General features: G+C 45.0%; 1 protein-coding gene across 1 annotated transcript in view; it reads left to right on the top strand.

Moving 5' to 3' along the window:
* IQCH (IQ motif containing H) overlaps positions 1 to 18,526 on the top strand; it is a 46,167-nt gene extending 27,641 nt beyond the window's left edge. Inside the window, exons 15-18 of the mRNA XM_041468895.1 lie at positions 11,453 to 11,573; positions 12,533 to 12,819; positions 18,219 to 18,386; positions 18,506 to 18,526. Of these exons, the coding sequence (XP_041324829.1) occupies positions 11,453 to 11,573; positions 12,533 to 12,819; positions 18,219 to 18,386; positions 18,506 to 18,526 (597 nt within the window). The remainder of the gene's footprint in view (positions 1 to 11,452; positions 11,574 to 12,532; positions 12,820 to 18,218; positions 18,387 to 18,505) is intronic.
* The last annotated feature ends 442 nt before the right edge of the window (positions 18,527 to 18,968 follow it).

Below are 18,968 nucleotides of genomic sequence, written 5' to 3'. Positions count from 1 at the left end.
CACAACCAGGAGCCAGCAGCTCCAGCTCTGCCCCTGATATCAGTGACATTCCCTGTTTCTGTGCCTTTTTCATTCTTTGCCTAAGTGCTTCTGTACAAAGGCTGCAGTGAGCCCTGACTTCCTTTGGTTTTCCTTTTTACCCCATTTACCTCGAGCTTGGATACAGCCAGTGAGAATCCCTTAAATGCAAACACATGTTGGAAGTTGGGAAATAAACATGGAATAATGAATTTGATCTCATTTCCCAGAGTCAGCAGACAATTCCAGGCCAGTGCTGACGTGGGCTTTGCCAAAGTGTTGTTCAGAGAAGCTCTGGGTTCCTGATCCCTGGAAGTGTCCCAGGCCAGGCTGGACAGGGCTTGGAGCAGCCTGGGGTGGTGGAAGGTGATGGAATGGGATTCATGCCTTGGGAAGGCTGAGCAGGTACAGAGGCTGGGCAGAGTTACAGAGCAAAGCAGGGATGTATTACAAGGATCTCCTCCATGGATCCACCTTGGGCAGCACAAGATGAACCCAAATGGTCCCAAAATGCACGATGGTCACGGGGTCTGTCACTGGGATCAGTTCTGCTCCATGTGCACATTGCAGTTCATTGCCCAGTTCCAGCTGCAGCCCCTGCAGTCCCATCCTTGTTTTCCTCTCTTCATTCCACGCTGTTTGTGCTCTTGGGCTGAGATTTGGATCATTTGTCCTTGGTGCCCAGCTGGAGCAGGAATTGTTTTGTCTCCCTGCTCTGTGCAGAGCCCACCATCCCCAATGTGAAGCCCAGACCCACCCACTAAAGCAGCCCAGAACCTGAAAAATACAGAAGGTAAAACCTGAGGCATGGCAGTCCCATCCTTGTTTTCCTCTCTTCATTCCACGCTGTTTGTGCTCTTGGGCTGAGATTTGGATCATTTGTCCTTGGTGCCCAGCTGGAGCAGGAATTGTTTTGTGTCCCTGCTCTGTGCAGAGCTCACCATCCCCAATGTGAAGCCCAGACCCACACACTAAAGCAGCACAGAACCTGAAAAATACAGAAGCTAAAACCTGAGGCGTCAGGATGATCCTGAAAATCCCTCCCAGTGCAAACCTTCCTGTGATTCCAAAGTGTGGGACTTGCTGCTGTTTTGAGCACCTTGAACATTTGCTCCAATTTCCCTGCCTTCCACGTTTACCCTCTTTTGAAATAAGGACTCACAGCCTCCCCGAGCCTCAGCATGGAGAGCAGGGGATTAAAACACTCCTTTGTCAGGGAACACCATTGTAATGATCCACATTTAAACATCAAAGCAGGAGTTTGTGCTTTCATGTCCTGGTGCAGTGTGGGGACCTGGTTCCTTTGATAATGAAGACGTCGTGTCACTGCCACACACAAACGGATGCTGGCAGGTTATTAAAAAATTCAGCTTCTTGATGAAAGACTATCCTGCAGGCTAGGAGCACAGTGAAAAGCCTCTCCATTCTGGTGGAATTATTAGAAATGAGAACATGACTGTAAGCACTAAATTATGGTAATACTTACAAATAGCATCATTTGCATAGCAGTTTAAGACAGCCACCCAGATTTTCCTCAGTGGCGTGGAGTAGGCAACAGATTAAAAATAATGGACTTGGTGAGTTTGAACTGTGTGGAAATCTATTCCAGCTAAAAATGAGCCTGATTTTAGATTCCTCAATGCAAATACAACGTTGGGGCAGGCCCAAATGCACGACAGGATTATGGATGGGTTTCACCTTGTTAACTTAATGCAGCCTCTGAGTTATCTGAACAATTAATTTGCAACTGCAGGAAGAGCTAAATTCATAAACTGCAAAATGTCTCCAAGTCCGTCAGCCCCCTCTGCACTGCTCAAGTCTGTCAGCAGAGGAATTTCATCCTGAGGCCCAGACTCCAATGGCTCAATATCCAGAGAGCTGCTCTACTTTTGGCACTTGTGGGGTTGTTTGTGGAGACATCTTCCAGTGTGGGAAAGAACATCAGGGCCCTAGCTGTGCACAAAAAAAAAAAAAAGAATAAATACAATTAATCTGATAAGGAGACTCAGTATCTTGTAGGGTGAATGATTGTAGGGAACAAATAAATTCATTTTTAACATCTGCAGGTCTTCTGTACTAATTCAAGCTTCAGTCACTCCATGCATAGCACAAAAAGTGGTTTTGCTGCTGTAAGAATAAGTGAATAATTTTTTGGAATATCTAGATGAAGATATCCATAATCCTTATTAATATATGGTATAGCTGGGCATCTCCTTCCTGCTCCAAGTCAGCAGCTCAGATTCTGGAACATCTCACCCAAACTTTTATGGACCCTTGCTGGGAGACTCTAAATTCATGGAAAATTCTCATTATTGCTGACACAACCTCTGGCTTAGGGGGATTCTGACTTCTTGGAGGCTGGGAGAGTATCCAAGCAATGGATATGCTCACTGTCTTCATATTTTCCTTTCTCTTAGGACTCAAACTCCCAAAACTCTTCTCTTTTAGGGCCAAGAGAACACCACCTTCCTGCTGGCATTTCCTTTTTTCTTCTTTTAACAACTCCCTTTATATAAATAACACAGGACTGCAGGATCCCATCCTCTTGTATAACTGTGGAATTGTAGTAAATCACTAGATTAAATTACTACTGAAATTAATTTTAGAATTATCTTTTATTACCCTGTGACTTAATTAACCACCAGGGCCAACAACATGATGTGAGTTTATCTAGCAGCAAGTCTGAAAATAACAAAGGATCAGGCTGGAGACAAAAAGAAAGGGATAAAGAAGAGCTGAAAATCCAGGGATAGAACAAGCCACAGAAAAACAAGCAACAAATACTCTCTGAATAAACCCTTAAAACTGGTGATAGCTACACCACCATTTCAAAGCCCTCCATCAAATATCTGTCATAGGGGAAAAAAAAAAAAAGGATTTAATGCACTTGTGCAGCCCCTGCTAGAAAAATGTTTGAGTTTTACTCCTCCAGTTGAGTCAGAGGATTTTGTCTCTGTTTCTTTTCCTTACAGGCAGTTAATTAATTAATTCAATTAATTTATTACAATGAGGAAATCAGAACCTTTTCAAAAGGTGACAAATCTGGACAACTTTTGGTCTGAGTCACCTAAAACAAGATTTGGATGCTGCTTGCAGGATTTTGCATTGATTGCTCTTGGGAAATGGGAATGCAAAATGCTGGATATTTCTTTAAATGAACCATTGTTTGGTCAGCTTTTAAAAGTCCTGTAGTAAGTAATAGATGAATTTTGGGATTAGCTGGCAGTCAGGAATAGTGGGGAGCAGATCGTGTCCTGCTTTGATGAATTCCATGTACTCAGATTTCCACATCTTATTTCTTTACTGAGTTCAGGAACTCGGAGCAGGATGTGTGTGCAAACAAATCAGGATAAAACCAATCCATCAAAAATGTAATTTCAGAAACCTGCCACTGCCAGCACACTCCTTTCTGACCCCCTTTGAACACAGCAGAGCTTCCTAACACTGCTTTTTTCCCGAGTTTTTATTAATTGATCTTAGTGTAACACCTAAAGCCCACGGAGGGGGTTCCTAAGGAAGGAGCCAGCTGTGCACGTGGAATTGCAGGTGTGGGATTTTTCCAGCCTGAAGAGGGCCAGAAACTCTGACAGATCCCCAGAAAATGCATTTCCAGCATTTTAACATTTCTTCTAACTGATATCATGTTTAACAGGGAAAGAAAAGGAGCCCAAAGACTTCAGGAAGAGATCAATGATGGAAGGGAGTAGTGCTGGATGTTTCTTAGTGTGAGCAGAGCAATTATTCCAAATAATGGAAATACTCATTGCACCTGCAAACAACGCTCAGTTTGTTAAGATTATCTGCATGTGATGAGCAAATCTGAGGTGAAATAAAGCAGAATTGTATCCCTGGGCTTGGTGAAATCCAGAATATCATCCCTGAACCACAAGCAGGGGCTCTGCAAGCTGTTGGGCTGTGTGTCCTATTGATTTAATATGCTCCTAATCAGTACATAAAGCTATAGGCCTGCAGTGTTAATTTTTCATATGCTTACAAAGTACCCTTTGATTTTCTGTCACGCGTTAATTACAGCGTTTTGCCATTAAATAGGAAGCTTTGTGTAAACTAATTACTAGGTAATCATTGTCTACCGCCAGCGTGCTGTTCCTACCTTTTATTTTATTCGAGAAATGCACAGATCTCAGTCTGGAACCACTATACCTTCCAGCCATTAGCTCTCACTAATTCATAGCATTATTGTGCTAAGATTGTAGGAGTTGTAATTGTTGTGGTATCAGTGCTGTTAATTACCGGAGTAAACAGTTGAAATGGTGCCAAGGTCTATTGTACAAGGCAGAGGAAAAGGAGGTTTAAATGTTACTTCCACCATCTGGGGACTGGAGGAGAGGCAAATGCTAGAAAACAGCAGTGAGGCAATATCAGAACTTCAGCTCCAGGGTTTGAGGCCATATGGATCCAGAATATTTTGAATCAATTGAATTTAAGTGCCAGTTTGTAGCAATAACAGTGGGGAAGGAGAGGATAAAGCAGGAGCACTAAAGAAATCTGAAATGCCTTAATGTTGGTGCAGCCAATAAAATGCCTGCTTGGATTATTTTAAAAATGTTTGTTTTGCTAAAATCCAAAAAGTAACACATAGGCAACTCTGGGAATAAAGGGAGTTTAAGTGTGTGTTGTTTGTGAAAAACAATGCAGGTTTTGTCTGACAATTCCTGTAGCATTACAGCAATTTCCATAAAATTCCTGGGAAGTGACTGTGGATTTTCCATATAAGGTTTTTTCTTTCTGAAACCACATTTTTGGAATTCATTAGAATATTTTGTTTAGAGGTACAAACCAGAAAGGACAGCAAGTCACAGAAGTGTAGTAAATTTATAGAGATGGAAAAAGAGGAAAGTCATTTAATTGGGAAAATAATTTTCATCTGAGGGCATCAGAATTGTTTGTGCACTTGCAGCAATCTCACTAAAATACAGAAAATGCACTTGCAGAAATCTCTCTAAAATACAGGAAAATGCCCTCAAATATTCCTGATCTCATTTTATATGAGAATTCGCATCCCAGTGTCCTGAATTTACAAATGCTGCCCTTGAAATAAATACATGACTATTGTTTTGAAGAGAGATCTTTGAAGATCGTGACAATTTTGTTTTCTTTGCTCTGAAGGAAGATGTGGGGAGCCTTGAACATGCAGGATGCACCTCGCAAAAGACACAATTTGGAATATTTATTTGGATTAGAAAACAAACTAGCTAATAAAATTATGCTAATCTTAAATTAACATTCAGTGGGTAAACAAGCAGAATTATTTGAGGAGTTCACAGCACTTGGAAGATCCTTTTCCTGGCTGATTTTTGGCAGCACAGATTTGATCTCTGATTTCCCTGCATAGATTGCTTTCTGAGCAGGGATCTGGCAGCAAATTGCTGCTGCCAGTTTCGGAGTGTTTGCAGGAAATAGGAAGGATCTCTCTTCCTAAACAATCCTGGTTTATTTATTTTTTATTGGTCTGTTAGCAGATGTTGAAGTAGTTCAGGGCACAATGTAAACATGTGCTTTTCAATGGATGCTAAATAGGAAAGTGCACAATGAAAGGAGCAGTTGGGAGGGGGTTTGGAGCAGGGCACAGGGGGTGTTGTGGGGTTTTTGAATTTAGAATTAAAAGAAGTGCTTGATGTTTCTGTGCCCAAACCCTCAGCGTGCGGAGCGGCCGCGCCAGCCCGGCCGGAGAGCCGTGGCCCCATGTGGCGTGAAAAAAGGAGCAGCACTTGAAGGGCTGGAGATTTGAAAAGGAGCTCAGCTCCTTGTTCTGGGAGTCTGGAAGGGGCTGTCTGTGGGGTTTATTGAAGCGTGGCAGATGTGCCTCAGCCCCACAAAAACCCCTCGAGTGGGAGCAGCGGCGGCCGCGCGTCCGGCGAGCGCGGATGAGGCCGGGCAGTGCAGGATTGTGGGCTCTGTGTTCAGCACCCCCTCCATGGCAGGCAGCTGAAATGGGCCATTAGCTATCAGGGAAAATTGTCTTTGCTCCTTTCAGCAGATGGAGCAAATATTTTACAAAGCAATTTTACATAGGAAAAGCATTTGTGCGAGGCGGTAATGACGGCTGTTTGCCATGATGGGACCCGAGCTCAGAACGTGCTTTCCCAGCTCTGGGGAAGGCAAAATTGGCACTTTTTAAAATTTAAAATTTGCAGTTAACACTGAAAAGCCCGGGCTTTAAATCTGGTAGCGAACTTTAAGCAGATAGAGGGTGCTCAGTGTCACTTCCAAAGCCAATCCCAGTTTTAGAGATCTCTCCATTTATTCTGTTCACTGTGGTGCTTTGTGCTTCTGGCTAGGGTGGACCTGTCTGAATTAGGAAAAAAGTGTCCAATCAGTTTAATTAGCAAAATAGGAAATAATGGCAATTATTTGGATATTTAGGCAGCAGTCACTGGCTTCTTCCATGGTTGCTGGTGTCACTGAGAACATCAGAAGGAGCTGGGCTGGTCCAGTGCCCACCCAGACTGGGGTGAGTTATCCCAGCTCCACTGCTCACAAGAGAAAGGATGTGCTTATCAATGGTAGCAATTGTCACTGTGCCATCCAAGGGCCATAAATTGCCACAGCTCCACTGACTGCAGCAGTCGTGGCACTTTGTATTGCTCAGGAGCTCTCTGCTGATTTTATTCCTCTCTGGCCCACTCAGCTTTCCTTAAAGGAATTTGGAGTTGCTTTCTTCACTCCGTATGCTTGCAAGGTCCAAATAATTTCCTTTCCATCTGGTTTTTAGCTAATGCATCCTGCTCTGCATCCTCTTGCTTTTCCCAGATCTTTCTTCCTGTTTCTATTTCTTCTTCCTATTTATTTATTTTTCTTCCCAACAGGCTTTTCAGCTTTTCTTTCTTTTTCTTTCTGTCTCCAGCAGATTTCCTACCACTGCCTTCAGCATCTGCCATGCTTGGTCCTAATTTTGTGTTGCAACTGCCTAAGAAAACCTTTCAAAATTCATCTTGCAGAAGGGTGAGAAATTATTTCTCATTTAGTGGGGAAAAACTGTAATTTTTTGGGTTTTGGTGCTTCTTCATTGTTATAAGAAGGTGCTAAATCAATTTGGAGAGATGTAAAGATTTCTACACGATGTAAACAATATTCGGGCTGCTCGTTTTTACTGCTACTGAGAAACATCAGCTGCAAGGTTGGAACAAATGCTCCGTGTTTCTGTTGAGCCTGTGGTCCTGGATTGTTTTGGGCCACATCAAGAGAGAAAACATTGGTAGGCTCTGCTGGAGATACTGTCCAATTTAAATGAAATTAGCCAGCTGAGCACTGATCCTTTTAAAAGGTTTGACTTCATGAGTGAATGTTGGATCCAGGCTTGAATTTGCCTACTAAAACTCCCTATAATCGGGATTATTGCCTTTTTAGAGCTTACAGTTGCAAAAAAACCCTCCAAGCAGAATTCCAGGAGCTGATCCTTAAAGGGTGACTCCCTTCTGTGAGCACCCTGGCTGCCCAGGCATTGTTCAGAGCACTGCCACCTTGGCTTGGGGCTCAAGGGAGCTTTGGCAGATTTTCTTGAATTGATGATTTGTTTAAAATCCTGCTTTGTTTCTGTCAGACACATTTGGTGCTCACATCCTTCACACTCACCAGAGCTGCCCCCGGATCCCTGGAGGTGTCTAAGGCCATGTTGGAACCTGGGATAGTGGCAGGGATGGAATGGGATGGGATTTAAGTTCCCACCCAACCCACAACATTCCAGGATTCCGTGATTTATTATCCTAAAGCAACATCCTTAGATGTGCAAAAAGAACTTTCAAAAGGCACAGAAAATTTCCTTGGAAGTTGTGCCTGATTTTGCAGCCAGGTTAGGGAGGTTTCTTCCACAGCCACGTGTGATCCTCCAGCTCTGTGTGAAAGGACAGAGCTCAGAACTGTGGCACTGGAAATTTGTGTCCCACTTTAATTGTTCCTCACACAAAACCCGGGCACAGCACTTCCAAATGCCTCCCCACCCAGCAGAGATTCCTGGGGTTTTTTTCCCCCTGTGATTTATCAAAATCTTTCAGGCAACCACTGCACACCTCATGCTTTGTTTGTGTTTATATTTCTGTATAAATGTTTAAATTGCTCCATCCCCCAAGTCAGCAGGTCTCAGAGGTGGGAGTGACAGGGGTGTTGCTGGGTGCACTGCCAGCTGGGAACTGATTTGTGGGGCAGCAATTCCAGGCCATCCATCATGGCTCACATCCTCTCTCCAAAGATGAGAGGATTTTCATGAGCCACCTCAGCCTGTGCCTTGTTGGCTCAGCAATAATTCAGCACAAATACAAACCCACACAAGGCCAATGGGTATTTGCTCACTGCTCTGCTGTTGCAGTCAGCTCAGCCATCCAAAACCAAAATTCCTCCAGATCCTGAGGAAATGAGCAGGGTAAAGAGCTGAAGTTGTGTAAATTCTGAGTTTGGATCTCATGTTTTATGTGCTCCTTTGGTTTTTGTTGGGTAAATTCTGAGTTTGGATCTTATGTTTTACGTGCTCCTTTGTTTTTGCCATGAGGTTGTGCTGCTTAGTGTATTGATCTACTGACTAAAACCATTTTTAACCCCTTTTTTGTGATATTTTTAAAGTCAAGAACATGTTTTTCTCTTTATTATACGATAGGAGCCCACATATCCCATATCAGCATCACCATCTGAGCACCTCCATATTTTTAAGGTATTTTTCCCCTCAGTTGTCCCCCTTCCATGGCTGGGCAGCTGAGGCCCAGGTGGAAAATCCCTTTCCTGCAGTCTCAGGGTGGCTGCAGCCAGGAGCAGGGTTTATCCAGCTCTCCTGCATGCAGAGTTCATCCCAGATTCCCCAGTTGTCCAGAGCAGCTGTGGATCCCTGGAAATGTCCAAGGCTGGATGGGCTTGGAGCAGCCTTTGTTTCTGTCAGACACATTTGGTGCTCACATCCTTCACACTCACCAGAGCTGCCCCTGGATCCCTGGAGGTGTCTAAGGCCATGTTGGAACCTGGGATAGTGGCAGGGATGGAATGGGATGGGATTTAAGTTCCCACCCAACCCACAACATTCCAGGATTCCGTGATTTATTATCCTAAAGCAACATCCTTAGATGTGCAAAAAGAACTTTCAAAAGGCACAGAAAATTTCCTTGGAAGTTGTGCCTGATTTTGCAGCCAGGTTAGGGAGGTTTCTTCCACAGCCACGTGTGATCCTCCAGCTCTGTGTGAAAGGACAGAGCTCAGAACTGTGGCACTGGAAATTTGTGTCCCACTTTAATTGTTCCTCACACAAAACCCGGGCACAGCACTTCCAAATGCCTCCCCACCCAGCAGAGATTCCTGGGGTTTTTTTCCCCCTGTGATTTATCAAAATCTTTCAGGCAACCACTGCACACCTCATGCTTTGTTTGTGTTTATATTTCTGTATAAATGTTTAAATTGCTCCATCCCCCAAGTCAGCAGGTCTCAGAGGTGGGAGTGACAGGGGTGTTGCTGGGTGCACTGCCAGCTGGGAACTGATTTGTGGGGCAGCAATTCCAGGCCATCCATCATGGCTCACATCCTCTCTCCAAAGATGAGAGGATTTTCATGAGCCACCTCAGCCTGTGCCTTGTTGGCTCAGCAATAATTCAGCACAAATACAAACCCACACAAGGCCAATGGGTATTTGCTCACTGCTCTGCTGTTGCAGTCAGCTCAGCCATCCAAAACCAAAATTCCTCCAGATCCTGAGGAAATGAGCAGGGTAAAGAGCTGAAGTTGTGTAAATTCTGAGTTTGGATCTCATGTTTTATGTGCTCCTTTGTTTTTTGGGGTTTTTTTTTGGGGGGTAAATTCTGAGTTTGGATCTTACATTTTATGTGCTCCTTTGTTTTATGGATAAATTCTGAGTTTGGATCTTATGTTTTACATGCTCCTTTGTTTTTGCCATGAGGTTGTGCTGCTTAGTGTATTGATCTACTGACTAAAACCATTTTTAACCCCTTTTTTGTGATATTTTTAAAGTCAAGAACATGTTTTTCTCTTTATTATACGATAGGAGCCCACATATCCCATATCAGCATCACCATCTGAGCACCTCCATATTTTTAAGGTATTTTTCCCCTCAGTTGTCCCCCTTCCATGGCTGGGCAGCTGAGGCCCAGGTGGAAAATCCCTTTCCTGCAGTCTCAGGGTGGCTGCAGCCAGGAGCAGGGTTTATCCAGCTCTCCTGCATGCAGAGTTCATCCCAGATTCCCCAGTTGTCCAGAGCAGCTGTGGATCCCTGGAAATGTCCAAGGCTGGATGGGCTTGGAGCAGCCTGGGACAGTGGGAGGTATCCCTGCCATGGCAGGGGTGGCACAGGATGGGATTTCAGCTCCCTTCCCCCCAAACCATCCAGTGATTCCAATCATTGCTCCATCCTCCTCGTGCTGGTAGGCAAATCCCAGTGAAGTCATTTTGAATTTGCATTTTTGGTTACTTTCCATCATGTGCTCCATGACAAAGCCCATCTCTACAAACTCACTGCTCCGGAAAAACAGCTTTAATTTTTTATTTGCTATTCTTAGCTGTCAGCCATAAGGTTTCCTCATGTTCCTCCAGAGCCTGGGATGAGGTGATTGTGGCTGAGGACATTGGCAGGACCAGAGGAGGGCTGGTCATTGCTGCAGCACGGGGTGCTGAGGAGAGGGGATGGAAAACAGAGGAAAGAGCCCCAGGGGAGCAGGGGGAGGCTCATGAAGCAGCAAGAAAAGGAGCCTGAAGCAATCCAGTCAGGGTCCTTGCACTTTATATGCTCCTGTTCTTCTGGGACTTTGGGGAGCAGTAAAAGCAGAGCAGTTACTTGCTGTATTTAATGGGGCTGGGCTGTGTGTGTGATAATAAAGAATTTAAAACTAGGAAAAAAGCTGTTGTAGCTGTGGAGTGACTAATCAAATTCCACCAAAGACACAGGCACTTGGGAATTTGTTACAGATATTTTACAGATTTAAAAGGATATCTCCTGCTTTAGAAATGCTTTTGCTTGATTATTCCTTTTTTTTTTTTTTTTTTTTTTTTTTTTTTCTATCTAAAGGGTGTTTGGGTTGATAGAAGAGCTTGAACACAGAACCAGCAAAACTATTGCTGACATATGTGACTATTTCAATATGCTGCTTCAAAATACAAGCAATGTACAAGTTATTGACTGCTGCTATTGATCCCAAAGCAGTTACCAAGTACTTGGCATTTTCAGATGCCAGATCCAATTATTGATATAAATTATAATGCAGGAGATGCTGTGCTGAGAGGGGGACTGGCTTTCAGAGAAGGACAGTTTGCAGGAGGAGGGAAGAGGAGCAAGCAGAAAAATTAAAAAAGGCTTCCTGACTGTGGGTAAACAGTAACCACATTTTTTTTTTTTTTTTGCCTGTTGGAGGCCTGGTTTTTAATCACCCCACAAGCAGTTTTCATTTCTGTAGTAAAATTGCTTGTGGTTCTATTTAATTTGTTTCTGCAGGAGCTAGCTTTGGTGAAGATCTCCCAGGAGCTGCCGGGCCTTTTAGCACAGCACGTACAGCCAGTCAATGAGAAACGATTCCCTACATGGGAAAAATTCCTCCAAACATTTCTTACTCAAGGTAAATAAGACTGCAAAGTCGCTGGGAAGTGTTAGAAGGAGTAATTATGCCATATTGTCTGCCATATTCTTGTTAGTCTTGGGCCCATTTAAATATTTATCTCCTTTTATTTCTCCATTATGCTTCAAATGTTCATTTACCAATGAATTATAGGCCACTGTTCTATCATTCATTTGTCCTATCCAAGCTTTTAGTCCATTTTAATCCTGGATTCTCAATCCATAAGCACCAACTCCTTAATCCTTGGCTGTCACCAAAGGCTGTCACATTTGGGGAAAGGTTTTAGGGAATTCCAGCACGTGAGGTAAATGTAAGAATATTTAATATATAGATTTCTTTATGGAAGAGACAAGGATGAATCAAAGCCTTGAAGACATTTTTCTTTTTAAATAGTGCCACTTAACACATCTAGTACCAATTTTATTACATAGTTTTTTGTCCCAACAAATTGGATTATGGCATTATATGCAAGGAAAAGGCAAATCCAGAATGCCAGGCAGTTACCTTGGTGATTTTCCTATGGAAAACCATGCTGGAAATTGTTATTTCTGTGCCAAATTCCTCTTGTGGGTGAATGCCACAGGCAGACTCTTATCTAAGACCATTACATGGATGGGAGTCTCCAAGATGAGCTCCCAGCAGGAGTTACCATCCCCCAAATCCCAACATTGCATTTCCCAGCTGTTGTGGGCTGGTGCTGAGCTGGATTCACTCCTGCTACCCCAGAGCCTGTTTTCCAGTCAGCTGTGGGATTGATCCACTTTGGAAGTGGCAATGAAAAGCCACTAATTAAACTCCTTTCTCCTCCAAGAGATCCACGATTCTGGCTCTGCTGCTCCCCTTGCACTGATTTATTTGCTGTTTCTCCAGTTCCCCCTGGAGCTGCTGGCTCCATCCTGTGCACTCTGAAGGGCAGCACTGCTGGATTTGATCCCAGGAGAATTCCTTTCCAATTCCAGGTGGGGTGATCGAAGCCTTCCCGTCCTCGGGCAGTGTCACCAACCTGACGGTGGATCTGCTGATAGAGCCAACGGGGGAGGTGACACTGCTGTCATCTGGAGATCAGCTCCACGCTGAGGGGCCCCTCAGATCTTCTGGCACCACCATCCCACAGCGTTCCGTGGATCCTGAGGTTCTCAAAGCTCTCTGCCTGAAAATTGGGGAGGCCTGTAAATCCAAAGGAGTGCTCGGCTACTTCTCCGTGGACTTCGTGGCTTTCACCCATCCCCAAACGAGGGAGCAGCAGGTGAGTGGGGCAGATTTGGGACCTCACCCTGTCTCCCTGAGACTGAGAAATTCCAGCTTTCCTGTGGAACTCCAAAAAATACCAGGAGAAAGCTTTGCCCTTTGGAACAAGCAATTTCCAAACTCTGGGGCACGTGAGCTGAGGGAAGCACAGGGGTTTTCTAACAGCACCACATGTAGACCTGAGGCATCTCCTTGTTTTTCACGCTCCTGACATTGTTTTCTTCTGGAATTTTCACTGAGGACCTCAGTGTTTAGGATGTTTGACTGTAAAGGGAACATCCCTGGATTTCAAGGCTGTGGGGAGCTGGGGAACTTTGAGGTTTTTGGGAGCTGACAGCAGTGTAAGGGTGGCTGTGGTGAACCAGAGAATCAGAATAATCACAGAATGGTTTGGGTAGGAAGGAACCTTAAAAACAATCTCATTCCAACCCCTCGTTCTAGCACCTTCCCCTATCCCAGGTTTCTCCAAACTCCTTCCAGCCTGGCCTTGGACATTTCCAGGGGTCCAGGGGCTGCCACAGCTTCTCTGGGCACCCTGTGCCAGGGCCTGGCCCTCACAGCAGTTTGTGAATTCAGATCCCAGTTATATTTGACTCCCAGAATGGATGTGCACAGGCATTGTAACCAGAGCTCTGGATGAGCCACACTGGCCAAGTTCCATGAAAGTTCTTTAGAAAGATGAAGGGATGACATTCTCACCCACGGAAATCCACGGGAGCTCTGCCAATTGCTCCACTCAAGCCAGGAGGTCACTGACGTGCAGGATTGCTTCCTGGATTATTAAGGTTGTGACATTTCCTGGAACAAACAAGGACACATTAAATCATTTGGTGATCCTTGTGGTTTCTTAGAATTCCTGTCTGTTCCATCTTGGTTTTGTTCCCTTGTTCCCAGCTGATTTTTACCTTAACATTTCCTATGTTTATCAGCATGTACCACAACTTTAACATTATTTAAGCACAGGTTTTTAAATTTAACTGGATGTGGAGGCAATTAATGAGGCCATCTGTCTTGGGAGAGAGAGAGATCACACAAAGGCTTGTGTTCCTGAAAGCACCATTTTTTTGGCAAACAAGAAATCCTATCAGACCTTTGGAACATTTGCTCAGTCCTTTCACAAGTGTCCCCTTGAATGCAGTAGGTGGGAGGCTCAGATGCATTTCCTGGATACTCAGGAATTCTTTCCAAGTGTGTTTTACAGAAAATATTGATCTTTGGAGCACTAGGAGAAAAGGATGGATAAGGAACAATGTGTGTTGTCACACAGCTCAGTGGGCAGACAGAGCCTTGGCTGCCATGAGATCCAAGGGGCAGGGAAAGCTGGGACTCCACAAAATTCCCTGTTTGCCTCAGGGCCTCAGGAATTTGTTTCCATCTCAGTTTCAGGCACCTGTGCCTTGATCTTGAGGGGACAGGAGATGGAGGTGCTGTCTTCATTGTCTTGGGGAAGAAGTGGAGGTGCATAATTTGGAGTGAATCCCTTCTGATTCCCACTTTTATTTTTCACAATGATCATTCCAAGCCAAGCCTTGGCCCCTCAGAGTGAAATCCTGCCCAGTGCTGACTGTCAGACCCCAGCTGGGAGCTGCACCCAAATAAATCCACTGGATTGAGTGGGAATATTTAAACACATCGACTTCCTTACATCATAATTTGGAGAAGCAGGACCCTAAGCCACCTTTTCCATGGGTCTGGTGGCTTTTGCACAGCCCCAGCCTTTCCCAGCAGGAAATAATAAATTGGATAAAGTGCTGGGGTTGGACAATTCCCACAGCGTCCCAAGGTCTCTCCAGACAGAACATAACACATTTTTATGTGCTATTTTCCAACAAGAGCCACGGTGCTGCCATCAACCATTTCCCAGCCCTGTATCCAGCAGCACAGAGGAGTTGCAGAGCCCTAAAATCAGAGTTTTTGGGCGAGCCCCAGCCCATGCCAGCAGCTGCCACGAGATGGCAGCCGGAGGAGAGCCTGCCAGCGCCGCCCCAATCAATCCTCCTGCAGGGTTTAAAAGTCATAAAAGCCACTCTCCTTCCAACGCCCCAGCTGCATTAATATTTTACTAATTGACATTTTTACAGTATCACTCAAGCACTTCTTTAAAACTAGCACGGGTGCTCTTCACAATAACGCAGCCGTCGATAGCAGCGGAGATAAAACAGTTAAAGCAGAGAGAGCCCAGCTGTAATTTAGTAACTCTTTAAGAATTTACGTTTCCTTCCCTTCTCAAGTTTACATTCTAAAGCTGAAGCGTTTTTATGGAAGCTGTAAAGAATTCCAGCATAATTGTGACTTTATTCACTGGAGATGTCTTCAGCACAAAGCGCCGGCTCTGAAGCTGTGTGTGCCCAAGGAGAATCCCCTGGAAGCAAATGTTTCCTTGGATAAACAGCCAGCAGGTCTTGCAGGATGTATTTCTAACTCTTTGTTTTTCCATTGGTGTGATTCTGGAGAGTCCTAATCTGTTCTGGGCTTAGCTTGTCCCAAAACCAGTCTTAAATCTAAAATCTTAACTACTGCCTCTACCTCCTACCTTGGGACTTTGAAAATCAAATATCACTTCTAGGCTGTTCTTTTCCAGTCTAATTTCTGAACATAAATTCTGAAAATCCCCACATTTCAGATGAAAACTCCTTGTGTTCTGCTATTTTTCTATGCAATCCTGTCAGGATTTGACACCCCCAATCATAAATGTGTACAATTACATCCCTGCCCTTACTGTGTATGCTCAGAAAATGGGGATGGGCTCAATAACAGATGTTTGTTAATCTGTAGGGTTGTATCATTCTTTACTTAAACTTCACCTTTGCACAGGTCATCTCCTAAGAGCTCCTGATTTACTGGAGGAGATGATTTATGTGGCCAGACCCCTTTTCCAGGCCCTGTGTTCTCCCATTTCTGTAGCAGCACAAAGGGGATTTAAAGGACATTTTTGTGTTTCCATGGCAAAAGGGAATCCCCTGCTAGGATAAAGCTGGAAAATCTTGTGCCATCTGATCCTTCTTCCTTTCTCCCCCACGTCAGGGATGTTCTGGGACACATCCAGGGCAGGAGGGGACATGGCCACAACCAAAGTGTTCTCAGAGAGCCCTGAGCCAGGAAAACAATCCTTGGGGGTGATCCCAGCTGGCACCAAGGAGTGACCATTTGGCTGCTCTGAGTTCCAGCAGGGGTGGTTCAGCCCCAGGCTCAGGGATGAAAGGAGGTGGACAGGTGGCTTCCAGCCATGTTTGCCTTCCTCCTATTCCTCCTCCTCCTCCTCCTCCTCCTCCCCACATCTTATATTGGAAAATGCAAAATATTACAATGACTTTGCCTGAGGTGGACATGAAGCGTAAGGAGGTTTTGGAGCTCTCCTTTGTTACAGCAGGGGGGAGGATGGACACCTTCCTTCATCCCCCCTGTAGATCCAAACTCTTCATTTTGTAGGCAGCAGCAGAAATGGGGCTGAGATTATGAAATCACACACAAAAACTATTTAATCCCCTCTGGAAGCAAACAGAAACTCCTTAAACCAGTCTTTGGTCAATCTCATCATTTCCAGCACAAAAGTTGCCCTGCTAAAAGCTTTTTCTGTTCTTCCCTGCTCTGCCAGCCCCTCCCTTGGGCAGGCTGGAGCCATTCCCTGGAGCAGGGGCTCCAGGAGAGCTCCCATCCTTCCCAGAGCAGCTCCTGGGCACGGGCCAGCAGGCACTGGAGCCAGCCTGGCATGCTGGGGCTTTGTTTAGATTGTGTGAGATGGATCACACAAGTAATTACTGGGTTTTTATCTCCATCTGAAATGAAAACAATGTCGCTTGCTCGTGTTTTAATTGTAGGCACTGACCAGGTGGGATCTGGGATCTGGGGAGTAACTCCTGCCCCACACCTGGTAGGGTTTGTGTGGGTCCCTGGGAGGGGGGAGTGGATTCATCCACTGCTGATGGCTGCTTAGCTTTGCCAGGCTGCTTTGTTAATGTTTTATCTGCTGATAAATCCTCAGCCCATTCCCTGCATTTTGCTCTGGGAATCACTTCAGTCACAGGGATGTTTTGGCTTAACCTTTTTTATGGTGCCCCTTCAGTCCAGCTGCCTCCTGCAGCTCTGTTTGTGTGGTCAGCAAAGCTTCAAGGGTGGATCTTGAGGTCAGGTGTAATCAGGGTCTGGATTGAGAGCAAACACTTCACTTGGAGCCAGTGAACAGCCCTCAGATATCCAAGATTTTCAGTCCCTGGTTCCCTCATGCAGCTCTGTCATTTCTTTCTGAGGGCAAAGTTTTAATTGAGAGGGTAAAACCCAGCTCAGATAAGATCTAGGACATATTGACACAGATTTGTCGATAATATTTATCGAAATTAATGGAACACTCCCACAATGTGAATAGTTTATAATTATTATTTGGCTCATTGAAAAGGTTGGCACACACTGGAAAAGGAGAAATGGACAGCAAAGTTCCTCCTGTCTCACAGAAGTGATGATAACCAATAAATTATTGAAGAAAATTAAGTATTATAATTGGGGAACATTCCCCTATTACTAAGTAAAGCCAGCCATTAGCATCCAATTTGCATTTTAGACCGTGCAGCAGGAAATATTTAAGTTGACAAATAGGATATTTAATACAGCAACAGATACTTGGCAGTTAGACATTAACAACTGTTACTGGGGTGATTTATTCCCCATTATCCAAAGGGCATTACTCTGTGCATATGATTCTGAAATTAACTCCAGTTTTCCAAGAGGCCTTGGCTGCCTGACCCCTTAATATCCTTATAATGAGTCCATTTACCATTCCAGGGCTGAGGCAAGTTGTTCACTGGGAGATTTGTTTTAAGGGGTCCTCTGTAGGGCAGCTCTTGGTGTGTGGGAACATTTCTCACTGGCAGGGATTTTTAAAGTGGGAAAAACTCAAGCTCTGGTTATTGGGGTGGAGGAGCCTTGCAGAAGCAATCCATGGTGCTTCCCTCAGCCTCCCTGAAAGATTATTTCTGAGGTCACAGAAGAGTTCTGGTTGTTCCTGTTTGGAAGTGGTTTGTGGAATCACAGAATCCCAGAATGGTTGGGGTGGGAAGGGACCCTAAAGCCCATCCAGTGCCACCCCTGCCATGGCAGGGACACCTCCCACTGTCCCAGGCTGCTCCAAGCCCTGTCCAGCCTGGCCTGGAACAGTGCCAGGGATCCAGGGGCAGCCACAGCTGCTCTGGGCACCTGTGCCAGGGCCTGCCCACCCTCCCAACCAGGAATTCCTTCCTCCCATCTTCATCACTGCCAACCCTGCCCCAGCACCAGGAAGCCAAAAGCAGGAATGCCAACACACAGGACAAAGAAAGGCAGAGATGTTCCTTCACAATTGCTGAATTTTACTCTTGTTGTTGTTCTTTTTAATTTATTTGAATGCCCCTCTTTGTTTTTGATTAGGTGTGGGCAACAGACCTTGACCTTTGCTACAGTGACCAGCTGGCCCTGAGTCAGCTCCTGGTGTACCTGACAGATGGAAACCTGGATTGTGGCTCCAGCATCCTGCAAGCACCTCTGGGAGCAAAGGAAAGCAAAAGCCAAGGGGTTCAGCACGAGGAGACAAAACCTGTAAGCAGTGATGTGTTCCCCAGTAGAACCATTCATGGAACTCCCAGGTCATGTTCTGTTCTAGAGGAGCTGAAGCTGCTCCCTCCAGGTTTTAAACTGCTGCTCTTGGATTTTACCAGGCTAATGAAGTCATGGGCTAACAGCACAGTAGGAGTTAAAGTGGAACAATCCCATCCCTGGAAGTGCCCAAGGCCAGGCTGGACAGGGCTTGGAGCACCTTGGGATGTCCCGGGTGTCCCTGCCCATGGCAGGGGGTGGAATGGGATCAGCTTTAAGGTCCCTTCCCACCCAAATATTCTGGGGTTTTATAAAATGGGAAGAAAGGTCTTTAGAAAAGTCAGAGTAAGAAGTCCCTGTCTGTGTACACACATGTATGGACTGAGAACAAAAGCTGTTTGCCATATTTTGACAGAAGATTCACAGCTCCCTTTTTACCATCCATAGAGGAGGGAATGTATCACCATTCCAAAAATGTCATGGAGCTGTAATTTAGAGGTTAACGAGCTCTTGATCCATTGTTCTCCTCAAGCAACCACTTTTAGTTGGAGAGAAGTAAATTAGATCTGATTAGTCCCAGTAGTC

This window comes from Pyrgilauda ruficollis, unplaced genomic scaffold, assembly GCF_017590135.1.
Source record: "Pyrgilauda ruficollis isolate IOZ18807 unplaced genomic scaffold, ASM1759013v1 scaffold23, whole genome shotgun sequence".
NCBI lineage: Eukaryota > Metazoa > Chordata > Aves > Passeriformes > Passeridae > Pyrgilauda > Pyrgilauda ruficollis.
Note: the sequence above shows the minus strand (reverse complement) of the source record. Positions and strands in the feature narration are given on the sequence as shown.